The following is an 18,546-nucleotide window of genomic DNA, read 5'->3' on the forward strand; positions in this document are numbered from 1 at the left end:
ACAGTTTTCATATAAGGCCCATTGTGCTTTCAAATTCCCTGCTGCCCCCATGTTGGCGATTCCCAGGTCTCCCTCCAGTTTTTGTTTACTCTGTTGCAGCAAGACGCATCGTCTCGATAGCAGCCAATCACTGGCTTCAGTGGTGATGTCACTGTCGACACACGTGGTCACCTGTAGGTGACATCACGTCATGATTGCAGCATAGTAAACAAAGATGGGTGCAAGATTTGAAACATGAATACAACAGTTTATTAAGAAAATAATAATAATTATTTGGTTTGAAACTTTCTTTATAAGACAGTGTCCTTATCCTATCTACAATTGGCAGTTGCCGGCTGTGATATGGGGCAGTGAAAGCGGACAAGGCTCAGCATGTACCACAGTGCTGGACGGAAGAGAACGCCGGTGCGGAGTGACGTCACTGGTTGCCGGGTAACGGACTGTACACATTCGGCGTTGCCGGGCGCTAGTAGAACCTTCAAGTTGCGGGAGTGAAATTATTGGCCACCGGGACGTATAATGGGAGCCGAGAGGGACGAGGCGCCGGTGCCCATCTATCAGGGGAGATTTCTAGACCGCTCTCCTCACGTCCACTCCGTGAGTAACATGCGTAGCACGGTCCTCTATGACATAACTCCACATTACTCAGCCGAGAGATTTCTTCTTCCCACAGGTGGAATACAACCTGCAATGTAACAAATGGCATAAAATCCAAAAATACTCCAATTCTCGAAAATATATACGGTATTTTTTTTGTGTGGACAAAGAGCATTAAAGGGAAAGGCCACCCAAAAGCATTTCTCACACAGTGCATACCTGATAAATGCTTTTGGCTGGGGTATGCCTTTAATGAACAGATATTTTCTATAATATAAATGATTTTTTCCATGAAAAATCATTGATATGTTCAGTAATATTGGGGCAGATTTATCAATGTATTAACACCCTTTTTCTGGAGTACATTGATAAAATTGCGTTCGGACTGAAAGCTTCTGACATGTCTGAAAAAGGGATCTGTGCTAACGTTTTTCAATCTGTTTTGTATGTATATATATATATATATGTATAATAATAGGAAATTTGCTTGTCGGCAAAACACAGGTGATAAAATTGTAAACGTTTTGCTTATCACTATGACTGGATACTGTATATTATCTTTCTGGATGTTGCCTGACACTGATTATGTGGACACTGTACGTGCTTTATCTGGACTCCTTATATACAGTTTATCTGGATTCTATGTGTACTATTTATCTGGGCCCTGTGCATCTGGATGCTGTATATGGTATTTATCGGAGTTCTATTTGGATGTCACGTGACACTATATATCTGGACGCTATAAGGTATATACTATTTATTTGGATGCCATACATCACTTTATCTGACACAATGTGACACCATTTACTGGGGCCTGTACGCACTATTTATCTAGACGGTAAATAATACCATTGAACACTTTATCAAACCATTTCTCTTGACTCTGTATACTATATTTATATATATAACGATCTTAGTTCTGTATATACTTTTTCACTGAATACTTTATGACACTATTAGCGGACATTTTGCATAGTAGGATTTATTTGGACGTGTTTGAACTTTTATTTAGATACTGTATGACCGTATTTATCAGGACCCTGTATGTACTATTCATTAGGACTCCGACTCTGTACTACACTATTTATCTGAACACTATATAACACCATATGTCTGAGTGCTATATGCACTATTTATCTGGATGGTAGTTGAACACTATTTATCTTAGGCCTCGTTCACATCTGCGTCAGGCTTCCGTTCATGGGTTCAGGGAGACCTTTCCGTCAGGGGAACCCATGAACGGAAAGCCAAATGAAAACCGTAGCTTCCGTTTGCATTGCCATTGATTTTTGTGATTGGCTGCTGTCGACACAATGCGTCTTGTAGCAACAGAGTAAACAATGGCTCAATGGCCGCATCTGAAAAACGTAGCGAAAAGTACAGCAAGAAAGTACAGGCAGGTCAAAATCTGCCTCAAAATTCCTGAAGGAATTTTGAGGCAGATTTTTACTGCCTGCAAAATACTCCATGTGAACGGGGCCTTACTGGGGAATTCTATGGCTGTTATTTTTGTATGGTACAGTAGACTATAAGAGCTTGTTGGACTTTTAGTGGCATGGCAATAATATTTTGCAATTTTTATAATAAAAATCATTATAAAAATAAACCCAAACAGTACTAGATGCATTGGCTTTTTGACTCCTGATAGCTGTCCAGTGTACTGCCATATATATATTAAAGAGGATCTGTCACCAGGTTATTAATTCCCTATCTCCTAACTAATCCAATAGGCGCTATGATGCTGATAACCACAGTGTGATTTTTTTTCAAAAGAGTTTATTATTTGCAAAGTTATGAGCATTTTTCTAAATATGGTAATTTTTCGCTATACTTGCCAAATGGGAGGTGACTCTCTTTTCCACATGGGCGGTGTAGTGTTTTCTCTATGATGCTGTCCAATCGTCATACAGCTTCCCCCTCTTCCCTGCCCAGCAACACAGTGTGATCATATAGTACACAGCTTCCATTCCCGACTGTGTTTTCACCTGGTGATATCTCCAGTTAATTAGAATCTCATCTTTAATATGACACCAGAACCACTGTTAGGGTATGTGCACACGATAACGACCATTACATCTGAAATTACGGATCTGTTTTCAGGAGAAAACAGCTCCTACATTTCAGACGTAATTGCTCGTACTCGCGTTTTGCGAGGTGTTAATTACGGGCGTAATTTGGAGCTGTTCTTCATTGGATTCAATGAAAAACGGCTCAAATTACGCCCCAAGAAGTGTCCTGCACTTCTTTGCCGAGGCAGTCATTTTACGCGTCGTCTTTTGACAGCGACGCGTAAAATGAAAGGTCGTCGGCACAGTACGTCGGCAAACCCATTGAAAGCAATGGGCAGATGTTTGCCGGCGTATTGAAGCCGTCTTTTCAGGCGGAAATCGAGGCGTAAAACGCCTCGTTTACGCCTGAAAATAGGTCGTGTGAACCCAGCCTTAGCCCGAGATATAGCTATTTGAAGTGATCCCCCTTCCCTAAAGCCTCAGTCTGTCCCACTGTATGAAGCAGCTTCATGCTGATAGGACAGCGTCAGAGGCTGTGATGTAGCTCCGATTCAGAAGAATCGCTGCTGTTGAGGCCCTTTTGTCAAGTATAGGCTTATTTACATATTTAGAAAAAACTCAGAACTTTAAAAAAATAAATAAACGTTTTGTAAATTTTCACTAGCATTATAAGTGTGACAGTGCCTAATACATTAGCCAGGAGATTGGGCATTACTAAACTAGTGACAGATCCTCTTTAAACCTGTCATACACACACATTGGCACTGGATGTTTAAATTTTATTATTCACGCATCCCTGTTTACATACACCCGCTGTTGTACAGAAATGGAGGTTTACGAGCTCAAATCCCCCTTTTCAGCACTGGTGTACAGACACCTAAAGCTTGTACCAGTGATGTACTTAGGAGAAAGGGAGCCCCATAGAAAAGATCAAAATGGGCCTCTCATTATGTTGGTTTTTCCCCCCAGGACATAAGAGTCTGGTATTTGTTTGCCCCCTCACACCTTTTCCATGGCTATTGGGCAACCGCTTTTCTAACAGTGCAGTTGCTCTGCAGACAGTAGGCCGGCACTGATTCTTGCCACCCAGTAGCAAATGGGATGGGACTGACCAAGCTTTGGCTTCTTGTCTCCACGGGCTGAGGGCCCGATACAGGGGTGGGTTTGAAATTTTTAACAGGTTCCCTGTTTTGCAGACAAAGTTATATGCTTTGGGAGGGGTCACGGTGTATCGCACCATGGAAAATGATTCTAATAATAAAATAAAACAATTACGATATACCAAATACGCCCTATATTAAAGTGGACTCTAAATAAAGAAATTCCCTGTCCAGAATGTTTTAGTGTGGATTTCCACACTATGTTCATAAATACATAAGCGTACATACCTACCTACCGACGCTCATTTTATTAAACTCACCCATTACGCATAGACCTATATCCTAAGCGTGCTCAGCACATTTAGTTAGGGTGTGCACTGTGAGAAGTGTGGAGGACAGTGCGTCGTGCGCAGTAAGCCGCGACAACTCTCCCGGCTAGCGCACAGATACTCAGCTTGGTTCTGTTGATGTATATATGCACTGAGCTTGGTTCTGGAGCTGTATATATGTGCTCAGCTTGCTTCTGGTGTTGTAGATATGTACTGATCTTGGTTCTGGAGTTGTATATATGTTATGAGCTTCTCTTTGGTGCTGTTTATATTTATTAAGCTTGGTTGTTATGATGTATATAACTCCAGAACCAAGCTCAGTACAAATATACAGCACCAGAACAAAGCTCAGTACATAAATACAACACTGGAACCAAGCTCAGTACATATATACAGCACCATAACCAAGCTCAGTACATAAATATAGCACACGCACAAATGCAGCTCAGTACAGAGATCATTTGAAAATTCAGTTTAACCCCTGTCATATAAGTTTGTACGCCATAAAACTGCAGCTCCCAGTATAACCAGAATGATGGTAAGGATATGCTGGGAATTGTTGTTTAACAAAAAAGAACGATAGTACTGATCAGTCACAGGGAGAATAAACATTTACATTTAGTGATTCACCGGTGACGACTTCTCAGATTGGAGTTGTTTTTTTCCCCTTTGTTCTCTATGATGACTTCTCCCGGTCACGACCAATTTCAGCAGAGTTTGCCGCTCAGATGTCTTCAACTTCTCACTTTTCCAACATTTCCGCACCTATAAACGAAGATAAAATTCTCATGGTGCTGCACTTTATAAATATAATAGTATCATACACTGTGCTCCTAAATCTAATAACATCATACACTGTGCCCCCCGAATATAATAGTACCATAAACTGTGCCCCCGAACATAATAGTTCTACACACTGTGCTGAATATAATAGTACTATACGCTGTGCTCCTGAATATAACAGTACTGTACGCTGTACTCCTGAATATAATAGTACTATACGCTGTGCTCCTGAATATAATAGTACTATACACTGTGCTCCTGAATATAATAGTACTATACACTGTGCTCCTGAATATAATAGTACTATACGCTGTGCTCCTGAATATAATAGTACTATACACTGTGCTCCTGAATATAACAGTACTGTACGCTGTACTCCTGAATATAATAGTACTATACGCTGTGCTCCTGAATATAATAGTACTATACGCTGTGCTCCTGAATATAATAGTACTGTACGCTGTGCTCCTGAATATAACAGTACTGTACGCTGTACTCCTGAATATAATAGTACTATACGCTGTGCTCCTGAATATAATAGTACTATACACTTTGTGCCATGAATAAAATTTTGTCAAACACTGAAAAGTAATGCATCACAAACAGAGCCCCTTATAGAAAATGCACCTCATAGAGCCCCCTGTAGATAAGGCCCTTTTACACCTACCGATTTTCAGCCGATGCAGCGAGCACCGATCAACGATACATCGTTGATCGGCGCTCGTTTTTTCCTGTCACACGGAGCTATGGTTGGGGATGAGCGGTTGTTAATCCGATCGCTCTTCCCCATCCATTACCATCATGTTGTCAGCGCATCTCCCTGTTTACACTGGGAGATGTGCTGCCGACAACGATAATATTTAACTTTTTTAAGACGATACAACCAGCAGATGATCGAGCGTTTGCTCGTTTATCTGCTGATCGCTCGGCAACGAGCGTTCTGAGAACGCTGGTCTGCCCGATAGTTTCCCAGTGTAAAACCCTCTATAGTGCCTCTCATAGAGCCCCCTGTAGACAGTGCCCCCATAGTGTCCTCTGTAGATAGTTATCCCGGTAGCGCCCTCTGTAGATAGTAGTGTTCCCTGTAGATAGGGCCCCCTGTGGCGTCTCCTATAGATAGGGCCCCCTGTGGTGTCCCCTGTAGTTAGTGCCCCCTCTATAGTCCTCCCCTGTAGTTAGTGCCCCCTATATAGTGCTCTCTTGTAGTTTATTGTCCCCTATATAGCCCTCACCTGTAGTTGGTGCCACCTGTAAAGTCCTCTACTTTTAGTCCATGCCCCCTATATAGTCCTCCCCTTTAGTTATTGTCCCCTATATAGTACTCCGCTGTAGTTATTGTCCCCTATAGTTAAGGACCCCAACACTGCCCACAATAAAGGAAAAAAAAAATTATATGCTTACCTGTCCCGTTGCCGCGCCATCCTCCAGCGACGCAGTCCACCAGCGGAACTACGCAGCGGTGCGATGACGTAATCTCACCGACTGCATTATCACTATAGCGCCGAATGGCTAGGCATCATGCCTTGCCAGGGCAGCGCTAGTGAACTCAATTGTATCCATGTCCTAAGGACGTGAATACAATTGAGTGCAGGGGACCAGTTTTCGGTTTCCCGCTTCACCGCATTTCTGAGAACCGGCTGTAATTTTAAACACCGGTTCGGGGGAATCGGGGTGAACCGGCCGGATCCCACCCCTGGCCCAATAGCAACCGTGTTGTCGGTCTCTATTGTATGTATGCCTTTGGCTTTTCTCCTGAATCCCAGATTGCATGCCCTAAACCATGACAATAGTTGGTGGAACCAGTTTCCCTGACTGTTACCAGTCAACATATAGCAAAATTAGGATGGGCTACTTCCTGGTACCCGTAAATGAAGGATGGTGGGGAAAGGTCTATGACTAGAGTCAGCTCTGTGTCACTCAAGGGAATATGTGTATTGTGTGTGTCTGTAGAATCATACACTTTATGGACAAAAGTATTGGGACATATCTCTTAATAATTGAATTCAGATGTTTCATTCAGTCATATTGCCACAGGTGTATAAAATCCAGCACCTAGCCATTTAGTCTGCCTTTATAAACATTTGTGAGAGAATGTGTCATTCTAAAGAGCTCAGTTCGTGAAATTTCTTCTCTCCTAGATATTCCACGCTTAACTGTGGTGTTATTATAGAGTAGAAGCATTTACTAACCACAGCCACGAAGTGACAGACTATGTAAAGTTACAGAGCGGGGTCGCTGAGTGTTGAGGCACATAGTGCATAAAAGTAACCAACGTTTTGCTGACTCAATAACTGCAGGGTTCCAAACCTCCTCTGGCATTTACATTAGCACAAAACTGTGCGCCGGGAGCTTCATGGCATGGGTTTCCATTGCCGAGCAGTTTCATACAAGCCTTACATCACCAAGCACAATGCCAAATGTTGGATGAAGTGGTGTAAAACACGCCGCCGCTGCACTCTGGAGCAGTGGAAACGTGTTCTTTGGTGTAATGAATCACGTTTCTTTATCTGGCAGTCTGATGGACGAGTCTGGGTTTGGCGAATGCCAGGAAAACATTACCCGCCTTACTGCATTGTGCCAACTGTAAAGTTTGGAGGAAGGATAATGCTATGGGGTAGTTTTTCAGGGGTTGGCCTAGGCCCCTTAGTTCCAGGGAAGACAAATCTTAATGCTTTAGCATACCAAGACATTTTGGACAATTGCATTCCAAATTAATATGCAAATGTTAATTTTCGCTGATTTTCCTAAATAATCGATGCAAATGACAGTCAGTATAATCTTCAAGCCATCAACTGTTGGAGTATAATGCGAATTTTATTGAACAAATCTCCTAATCATAACAGATTTTTTTTTTAGAAAGTAAAAAGCTCAAAATGCACGGTTTCAAATTATTATGCACAACAGAGATCAAAACATTTTAAAGGTTGTAAAGAGAACTAAAATGGTAATTTGTTGAGTTTGCAGCATCAGGAGGTCATATTTACAGAAATCAAAAGCTCTTACAATCAAAAAAAACTTAACAGGCCAAGTTACATGTTAACATAGGACCCCTTCTTTGATATCACCTTCACAATTCTTGCATCCATTGAATTTGTGAGTATTTGGACAGTTTTTGCTTGAATATCTTTGCAGGATGTCAGAATAGCCTCCCAGAGCTTCTGTTTTGATGTGAACTGCCTCCCACCCTCATAGATATTTTGCTTGAGGATGCTCCAAAGGTTCTCAATAGGGTTGAGGCCAGGGGAACATGGGGGCCACACCATGACTTTCTCTCCTTTTATGCCCATAGCAGCCAATGACACAGAGGTATACTTTGCAGCATGAGATGGTGCATTGTCATGCATGAAGATAATTTTGCTACGGAAGGCACGGTTGTTCTTTTTGTACCACGGAAGAAAGTGGTCAGTCATAAACTCTACGCACTTTGCAGAGGTCATTTTCACACCGTCAGGGTCCCTAAAGGGGCCTACCAGCTCTCTCCCCATGATTCCAGCCCAAAACATGACTCCGCCACCTCCTTGCTGACGTCGCAGCCTTGTTGGGACATGGTGGCCATTCACCAACCATCTACTACTCCATCCATCTGGACCATCCAGGGTTGCACGGCATCAGTAAACAACACGGTTTGAAAATTAGTCTTCATGTATTTCTGAGCCCACTGCAACCATTTCTGCTTGTGAGCATTGTTTAGGGGTGGCCGAATAATAGCTTTATGCACACTTTCAAACCTCTGAAGGATCCTACACCTTGAGGTTCGCGGGACTCCAGAGGCACCAGCGGATTCAAATACCTGTTTGCTGCTTTGCAGTGGCATTTTAGCAGCTGCTCTCCTAATCCTATTAATTTATCTGGCAGAAACCTTCCTCATTATGCCTTTATCTGAACGAACCCGTCTGTGCTCTGAATCAGCCACAAATCTTTTCACAGTACGATGATCACGCTTACGTTTTCTTGAAATATCCAATGTTTTCATACCTTGTCCTAGGTATTGCACTATTTCATGCTTTTCGGCAGCAGAGAGATCCTTTTTCTTTCCCATATTGCTTGGAACCTGTGGCCTGCTTAATAATGTGGAACGTCCTTCTTAAGTAGTTTTCCTTTGATTGGGCACACCTGGCAAACTAATTATCACAGGTGTCTGAGATTGATTACAATGATCTAAAGAGCCCTAAGACACAATACCATCCATGAGTTTAATTGAAAAACTAATAATTAAATGTTTATGACACTTAAATCCAATGTGCATAATAATTTGGAACACGGTGTATTCTTCCAACTTTGTTGGAACAATTTGGGGAAAACACTTTTTCCATCACCCGTGACAGCACGCATGCGAGGATACCACCCATCCCAGGACAGGATACCTCAGGAGATAAAAAGGTTCACACCTCCTCCACACCTCAGTTTCAGGTTTCCTGTCCACCGGATAGTTTGTCCTGGGGAGCTTCTGCTCCCATTGGAGATATGTATCTAATTTTTTTATTTTTTCTTCATGCCTGGGGCTGAGGACTGGAAGCTGGAATGAATTTGCCTTCAGTGTGCTGCCTTCTGTCTATTCATGTCTGCTGCGGCTAGGTCGGGCAGTGTGCTTGTCCGACGACCCTTCCCTTCTTGGACAGTGTCTGGGATGTGTCTCAGGAATTTCTGGTTTGCGTGACGGCACTTCCGGTTGGCTGAAGTCACTACCGGTGGCGTATGAAGTGCAACAGTAACAGGTGGGAGGAATCACAGCACTGCTGGGCGCTATATAAATAGGCAGCAGGGAGGCAGCCAGCTCCTGCAGGTCCTTTGCAAAAACTAGGGTTTCAACCTATAATTACTGTGAGCTGTAAAACCAGAGACCTGAACACCATGCGTGGTGCTGGTGATGTTCATTCAAGAAGCGCTGACCAATCAGAAGACCCCAGGCCTCCGAGTCCGGTATTTGTCCTGTGGGATGATGGGATCCACTGAACATTTGGTAAGATGCTTTTTCCATTATCTTAATATTTTTTCACTATGCCTTGGTTTTTATAGACTACTAAAGTGGTCAAAAGTGCAGCTCCAGCTCTAGTAAAGCCAGGACTTGTGGAATCTGTAAAAAGTCTTTATCATCCTCTTACGCTAAACCTCTTTGTCAAGTCTGCCTGGATAGGGTCATTGCTGAGCAGCCACCTCCTTTATTAGACAGTATTAAACAAATTGTGAAGGATGAAGTGGCTTCCTCATTGGAAGCTTTTAAAAAGAAGAGTTCTCAGGCTACTGCCTCGGGTGCACACTCTGCTCCCTTTAGTGCTGATGGCTCAGCTTCAGATGAGGGCAAAGTAGTCTCTGAATCAGACTCGTCTAATGAAGAACAGTCTGGTAGTACCTCTTTTCAGGCAGAAGATACCTGTCACGTAGGGTTCGTGGACCCACTGGGCCGTACCGCCTAGGCGGTATGGCAGCTGGCCAACATGGCACAGGTCAGAGTCTATAGTTCATATAGGGTACATGTGGCAGCTCGGACAGTAGCAAGGCAGGCTTGGCTGGGACTAGGCAGCAGGTAGACATCATGCGTGGAGTAGCAGGACAGGCGTGGTATACAGCACAGCATGGCTACAGCTCAGCACGGCACTAGATCCGTATACAGGTTACAGGATACAGGAACAGGGAACACTGGGAGCAGGAAACACTAGGAGACCATTTGCAAGACAAACTTAGGATACGACAACAACGCTCAGGCATGGGAGGATGGGGCTGGAACCCTCATAGCCCAGGGTTCTCTGGGAGCAATCAGCTCAATCTCCCACATGTGTGCGCTCTGGCTTCTTAAAGGGGTTGTCCAGGAATTTTTTTTTTCGAAAAAGTGTCCCCCAGCCTTGGTTTGCCTTCCCTTATACCCCCTATTAAACTTCTAACCAGTTTCTGTTTGATCTCCATCGTCACTGCTTCCCTTTCTGTTTGTTTACATCCCTTGCTTCTGGTCCTGGATGTTTCCTGTCCTGTAACCCACCATACCCATGATCCCTTGCTGCATCTGAGGAGTCAGCTTGCATCCCCCTTCCTCCAAAGCATCTCAGATATTTGCATACTGCCACGCCCCTCTACGTTCACAGGTCCTTCCCTGCTCTAATTCGAGGCAGCTCCCTCCCTGCACCCTGTGTCACACACTAATAATCATCATTATCCTTTGTGCCTCCATCTATCCCTGATCTAAGTACAGGCACCCATCTCCCTCCCCCGCCCCTTTTACATCCTGATCAATGTAAGTATGCCCACTCCACCTATATCAGACATCTTGGTACACACAGTCCAGTCAGCACGTTCCAAGAAATCCTGTATTAGGCCCTGTTCACACTGAGTTTTTTGATGGCAGAAAATTCAGCCTCAAAATTCTGTCTTGAATTTTGAGGCAGATTTTTACCAGCCTGCACGCCGCTTGCCGCGTTTTTTTGTCCGCGGTCATTGAACGCCGCAGCGAAAAACGCTTTCTCTGTTTTTCATTAATGTCAATGGGAGGTCAGAGATGTAAACGCCCGAAGATGGGGCATGTCGCTTCTTTTTCTCGCGAACCGGTTTTGCCGGAAAAAAACGCTTCCGCCTCCCATTGAAATCAATAGGAGGCGTTTTCGGACATTTTTTGGCGCGTTTTCCGACACGGTTTCCGCTTCAAAACGTGTAAAAAAAACATGCCGAAAATGCCTCCCATTGATTTCAATGGGAGGCGGAGGCGTTTTTCCAGCGAGCGGTAAAACCGGCTCGCGGGAAAAAGAAGCGACATGCCCTATCTTCGGGCGTTTACTCCTCTGACCTCCCATTGACATCAATGGGAGTCAGAGAAAGCGGTTTTCGCTGCGTTTTTGCCCGCGGCGCTCAATGGCCGCAGGCAAAAAACGCTGTGAAAAACGTGGCAAACGGCGTGCAGGCATATCAAAATCTGCAGAATTTTCTGCCTGCAAAAAACTCAGTGTGAACAGGGTCTTACAGTGAAGCAATGCCACACAGCCCTCCTGTAAGCAATGCCACACAGCCCCCCTGTAGTTAATGCCACACGGCCCTCCTGTAGGTAATGCCACATGGCCCCACTGCAAGCAATGCCACACGGCCCCCCTGTAGGTAATACCACATGGCCCCACGGTAGGTAATGCCTCACGGCCCCCCTGTAGGTAATGCCACACAGCCCCCTTTTACATAGTCACCCCCCCTGTAGGGGATGGCTCCAGAAGTCCCACACTTCACTGTCTATATATGGACAGTGAAGTGAGGGACTTCTACTGGCTTGGAATCCCCGGCCACAGCGGTGGGGATTCCCTTCAGGATTCCCTGATGTCTCTGTGTCCATATATGTATAGTGAAGGCAGAGACTTCTCCTGGAGTGGAATCCCGGCCACAGCGGTGGGGATTCCGCTTCAGAAGTCCCTGACGTCACTGTGTCCATATATGGACAGTGAAGTAAGGGACTTCTCCTGGATCGGAATCCCCGGCCACAGCTGTGGGGATTCTGCTTCAGAAGTCCCAAATGTCACTGTGTCCATATATGGACAGTGAAGGCAGGGACTTCTCCTGGAGCAGAATCCCTGGCCACATCGTCGACTGCTGTTGCCGGGGATTCCGCTTTAGGAGCAGTCCCTGACTTCACTGTCCATATATGGACAGTGAAGTGAGGGACTTCTCCTGGAGTGGAATCCCGGGGCACAGCTTCGGCAACGCTGTGGCCGGGGATTAGGGATTCCGCTCCTCCTTCTCGCATGCACTTCAGTGTGAGAGCTCCAAGCATGAAGAAGGAGGAGGCGTGGACGATGAGACAGGAGGAGGAGGGGGCGTGTACTATGATTGATGACGCTCCATGTCTTTGCTCAGCCTGCACTTCCTGCTGTTTAAAGACACGGCGCGTCATCAACTAGGTTTACAGGCAGCAGGACCAGAGGAGGCGGAGCTCTGAAGAGCTCATGAAACATCCGCCCTGCCCACTGCCTGTAAATCTAGTTGATGACGCTCCGTGCCTTTCTCAGCCAGAAGTGCTGGCTGAGCAAAGACACGCTACGTCACAGGAAATAAAAAATTTACCCTGGGTGCGGTCACCGCAGATCAGAACAGGGTAACGCTGGCACAGGTAACGACACTATGTTAGAAATGTTATTAAATATGTCTAATTAAGTTAAAATTGAAATAAAATGTATTCCTGCAAAACCCCTTTAAGTCTGGACTGAGCTCGCGAGCGCACCCTGGTGGTCACTGTGGAACAAGACGGCCATATGTGCAGACATCTCTGGAGAGAAGGGCGTCGACTGGATCGAAGGAGTTCGTGGTCAGCGACCACGGACGTTACAATATCGAACATTTTCTAAAAGCAGTTATGGACAACAATGAGGTTAGAGGATGTCAAAGAATCATCTAGATACGTGACATATTTAATGTTTGATGGATTCGTTCCTAGACAGAAGAGGTTATTTCTAGTACATCTGAATGTGAAAGCCCTCATTTACAGAGAATGGAAAGAATCCTGACAGGAAGTTCTTCATTCCTTCCTCCATAAAAAGGAAATATCCCTTTGAAAAGGACTCGGCTACTTGGGATAAGGCCCCTAGACGCTCCAGTAGCTAAAGTGTCGAGAAAAGGGGCCCTCCCCTTTGAAGATTTGGGGAGTTTAGGGGATCCCATGGATAGAAAAGCAGATACATACCTTAGGAGGTCCTGGGAATCTGCAGCAGGTAGCCTTAGACCAATCATTGCTGCTACTTGTGTGGCTAGGTCTATGAAGGTCTGTTTGGGGCAGTTAGAGATACACCTAATAGATAAGACCCCCTTTGCAAAGGCTGCAGACTTTTTGACAGATGTATCGGATGATGCAGTAATATTATCAGCTAGGGCTGCGGCTTTGTCTGACTCTGCCCGCAGAGCTCCATGAGTTAAATCATGGAAGATGGGAGATCAGGGATCCAAAAATAGGCTGTGTGGGATTCCTTGTGAAGGAGATCTATTTTTTGGCTCCTGTTTGGATGATATATTAGATAAGGCATCCGGTAGAAAAAAGGGGTTCCCCCCCCCCATTGGAATCAGGTTTTTTTTCCTCGAAATAATATATCCAGACCCTGAGGGGAAAGGAATGTTCCCTTTAATAAAAAGGGTAAAAGTTTTATTTTTTTCCAAGCAGGATAAAAAAATAAAACCAGCCATCAATGACGTCGGGCCTCCAGTTTGGGGGGGGGGGGATGCCCTTTTTTTTTCTTAAGCCTGGGGAAACATCTCAACCAACTCCTGAGTACTAGCGAGTATAAGAGAGGGTTTTCAGAGTAGAGTTTCTCTCTCCCCCGGGGAAAATGTATCACGACAAAAAATCCAAGGGATATTTTCAAGAGACAGGCCTTACTAGAGGAAATCCAATCCTTGATTCAGAAGGGGGAGCTAGTCCCTGTTTCCCCGGCAATGATTGGAAGGGGTTTTTACTTTCCCCTATTTCTAGTAATGAAACCCAATTGTAAGTTCAGGGTTATTATCAACCTCAGGTCCCTGAACAAGTTTTTAACATACAAAAGATTAAGAATGGAAACTATTGCCTTAACTATCAGTCTGTTGTTTCCCCATTATGTAATGGCCACATTAGACCTAGAGGATGTGTATTACCATATACCAATGCATGCGTCCTCCAAGAGGTTTTTAAGGCTGGCTATCTGGATAAACGGAAGCCTTCTCCATTTCCAGTACAAGGCTCTTCCCTTTGAGGTCTCTCAGGCCCTGAGATCTTTCACAAAGGTAATTTCAGAAATAGCGGTCTTGGTCAGAATCCAGGGGCTACTTCTAGTACCCTAACTAGATGACTTTCTACTGATTTTCGTTCTGTCACCAATCTTTGGCCAACCACTGTCAACTCCTCTCCTCTACCATCAGGGACCTGGGGTGGAATATAAACAGGGAAAAATCAGCTCTAGCCCCTCCAAAGTCAAGTTTTTCTTTTGGGAATTCAACTAGACTCCACTTGTCAGAAGTGCTTTCTCCCCCCTCAGGAAGTCCTATCCCTAAGGAACAGGGTAATGGATCTCTTTATTTCCCACCAGTGTTCCCTTATTTCCCACCAGACCTCAGCTATCCCAGCAATAAGGTGGGCTCAGCATCACTCAAGGCCACTTCAGGGGGAGATTCTTAGCCTTTGGGATGGTTAATCGCTTTCTTTGGACACCAAATTTCACCTTTATTCAGAAGTGAGACTCTCTTCTGTGGTGGACAAAGGTAGAGAATCTCCAGTCCGGGATGCCTTGGTCAGTTCACAACCTGGTCAGCCTCACCACAGACGCAAGTCCATGTGGTTGAATGGCCCACTTGTGGGGGGGATCTCTGGCAGGGAAGATGGGATCTTTTGACCAGCTCTTCCTCCTCTAATCTCAAGGAACTGATTGCCATAAAGAAGGGTCTCCTAGCTGCAAGTACCCTGTTACAGGAAAAGGATGTCAGAATTTATTCAGACAATTATGTTGCAGACTTCCTTAGCAGAGTCAGAATCACACAAGGCGAGTGGTGCTTGAACAGGGATAGTTTTCTGCAGATTGTCTCCAAATGGGGTCTTCCTCTGATGGATCTTTTTGCCACCGGAGACAACAAGCAAGTAGGAAAATTTTACTCTCTGAACCATCTAGATCAGGGGTCTCAAACTCGAACGTGTAAGTGGGCCACATATAGAAAAAAATGTGAAGTTGACTGGCCGCTTTACTTTCAAATTTGATAAATTACAAAATTATTGTTAAGCAATTAGTTATTTGAACTACTATAATAATACTACATTACTATAATACTACATTACTATAATGCTACATTACTATAATAATACGAAATTACTATAACATTACTACATTACTATAACAATACTACATTACTATAACAATACTACATTACTATAACAATACTACACTACTATAACGATACTACATTACTATAATAATACTACATTACTATAACTATACTACATTACTATAACACTACATTACTATAATACTACTACATTACTATAACAATACTACATTACTATAATACTACATTACCATAACAATACTACACTACTATAACAATACTACATTGGCAGACACACAAATCTCAAGATTAGGCAACCCCTTTTGAGATCGTGCCACAGAGCCCTCTATAGATACCGTCACAGAGCCCTCTATAGATACCGCCACAGAGCCCTCTGTAGATACTGCCACAGAGCCCTCTGTAGATACTGCCACAGAGCCCTCTGTAGATACTGCCACAGTGCCCTCTGTAGATACTGCCACAGTGCCCTCTGTAGATACTGCCACAGTGCCCTCTGTAGATACTGCCACAGTGCCCTCTGTAGATGCTGCCACAGTGACCTCTGTAGATGCTGCCCCAGAGCAGATTTCCAATAGCGGAGCACAAGTATAGGCTCTGCTACGGAACTCTGGGAAATCAACTGACATCAGAGTCCATATATGGACAGTGATGTCGGGGGCTTGCCCAGAACTTGAATCCCGTAGCAGATCCGCTTCTAGCACTCTGCCTGGGATTCCAGCTCTGATCCTGACATCACTGTTCATATATGGACAGACATGTCAGGGGCAACCTCAGAGCTGGAGTCCCGGGCAGAGCACTACTAGCGCTCCTACTGGGACTGCAGCTGTTCTTCTGACATCACTGTCCAACTCTGGGGAAGCCCTAGACATCCCTGTCCATATCGCTGTCCACTTGCTGTGCCCGCGCGATCAGCATCTATGCTTGTCATGGTGAGGCAATGTCCAGCTGCTCATGACGAGCATAGACGTCAAGCATCCGCAACAGGTTAATAGATGCACCCTTTGTAGCATTACGTAGAGGTAAACAGACATTTTATCCGCAGCAACACCTGGCCATTAGCGAGCAATTTGACAATTGCGCCAAACAGGCTGCGGGTGCAGCTGTCCTTCGATACTATAATCAATACTGCTCTGTTGGGCTTTACCCTAAAAGAAAGCAGGCTGTATGGTAGGAGTGTGGGATTTTTAACTACGTATGGAGAAAACAGATCTCTGACCTATACAACAATATACTAGTCCTTCTCAATGAATTAGAATATCATCAAATAAGATAATTTCTAATTTATACTGTTTAATAGGGTAAACATTTGCATTTTAGCAAAGAAGAGTGTATGTAGCATTATGTTAAGTGTCAAATGCAAGACATGTGTACAACAGCCCCTCCTCCCTCCCTAAGCGTCCCCAGCTGGCTTGAAATTAATATCCTACATACTTGTTTTTATATCAAGTCCAGAGTCAATGCAGCCGTCTACCAGGAAATTTTAGAGCATTTCATGCTTCCCTCTGCTGACCAGCTTTATGGTGATGCTGATTTCATTTTCCAGCAGGACTTGGCACCTGCCCACACTGCCAAAAGTACCAATACCTGGTTTAATAACCACAGTATCACTGTGCTTGATTGGCCAGCAAACTTGCCTGACCTAAACCCTGTAGAGAATGTATGGGGTATTGTCAGGAGGAAGATGAGAGACACCAGACCCAACAATGCAGAAGAGTTGAAGGCCACTATCCAAGCAACCTGGGCCTCCATAACACCTCAGCAGTGCCAGTGAATTACTGAAATTAACTTTCTGATGATGTACTAATACTAGTCCTTCTCAATGAATTAGAATATCAATTTTAAAGCTAAATAATATTTGTAATGAAAGGTAGACTGAATTTGTTTGGAATTCAGCTTAAATTACCATTTGTGAGAGCTCAGAAGAGGAGAGAGATGAGCTGAAGAGGGAGCCGTCAGTGCACTACACTGATGGATTTCACTGTGAATGGGACAAAGCAGTGCTCAATGTATGTGAAAAATCTTCAACATTTTTAATAAAAACCTATTTGAAATGTTTTTGAAATTTTTTTTTTTTACACAATATGCGTACATTGCAATAAAAAAAGGTCTACAAAGATCTGTATATATTAGGATGTTAAAGCACTGCATGCCCTGTGTGAAAATGTGTTTGCTTTCCCTAATATACTCCCATTACCCAAATCGCTACTGGTGCAGATCGTGCCTGTATATATACTTTTATTTGAAAGCGCATGGTTTTGTTTTAATGAAACTGAAGCAACAAGACATTGCCCTCAGCATGAGAACAAAGCAAGAACCACAAAAGGAGCAAATTACTCTGGAAACGTAGTCCCTGCTGCAGACTGAGCGAAAGAGATAAGGTTGATAAATGTCACCCATCAGCGGTCACTTTCTCTGTTACACTTTAATTGATGAATCATTCATACATTGTTACTATTTTGAGTTGTACTGTACGCCTCCGGCAAATACTATGCAGTCTGAAAAATCTTTTATACGTAACCACTGTAAAGTATACATAACCGCAGAGGAAACAAAGGGAAAATGAAAGGCATGCTTTACTTTTTAAGGCATCTTTGTTACATTTATCAGTTCTGAAACATTGGATCTACAATAGTCTCATACTTGTTATGACAACTTTGAACTGATGTTTAAATATGATATATACAAAATTGCCACCGGCAAAGAACCCTATTTCCCAACTGTCACTAAATTGTTATTAAGTTTATTAAGCTACATGAGCAAATGGCGCGCCGTCAATAGCCCCAGTGCCCCTGAGGACGCTACATGTGTAACTAAACATGTCGGGGTGGGGGGGGGGGGGGGCTCTGAGTAATTTTTAAACAACGTGTTTTGTTGCTGGATCTTATCATTTCACTGTTGATTTGGCTTGGCGTTCTGCAGCTGCCGGCCATCATTAGCACTGTGTACCACATACTACATAGGCAT

The 18,546-nt window shown here is 44.0% G+C and overlaps 1 protein-coding gene across 1 annotated transcript in view; it reads left to right on the forward strand.

Annotated features, from left to right (window-relative positions):
- Positions 1–235: 235 nt before the first annotated feature.
- EFHB (EF-hand domain family member B) overlaps positions 236–18,546 on the forward strand; it is a 56,333-nt gene continuing 38,022 nt past the window's right edge. Inside the window, exon 1 of the mRNA XM_075828616.1 lies at positions 236–597. Coding sequence (XP_075684731.1) covers positions 520–597 — 78 coding nt within the window. The 5' untranslated portion in view covers positions 236–519. The remainder of the gene's footprint in view (positions 598–18,546) is intronic.

The sequence above is a fragment of the Rhinoderma darwinii genome, chromosome 5, assembly GCF_050947455.1.
Source record: "Rhinoderma darwinii isolate aRhiDar2 chromosome 5, aRhiDar2.hap1, whole genome shotgun sequence".
NCBI lineage: Eukaryota > Metazoa > Chordata > Amphibia > Anura > Rhinodermatidae > Rhinoderma > Rhinoderma darwinii.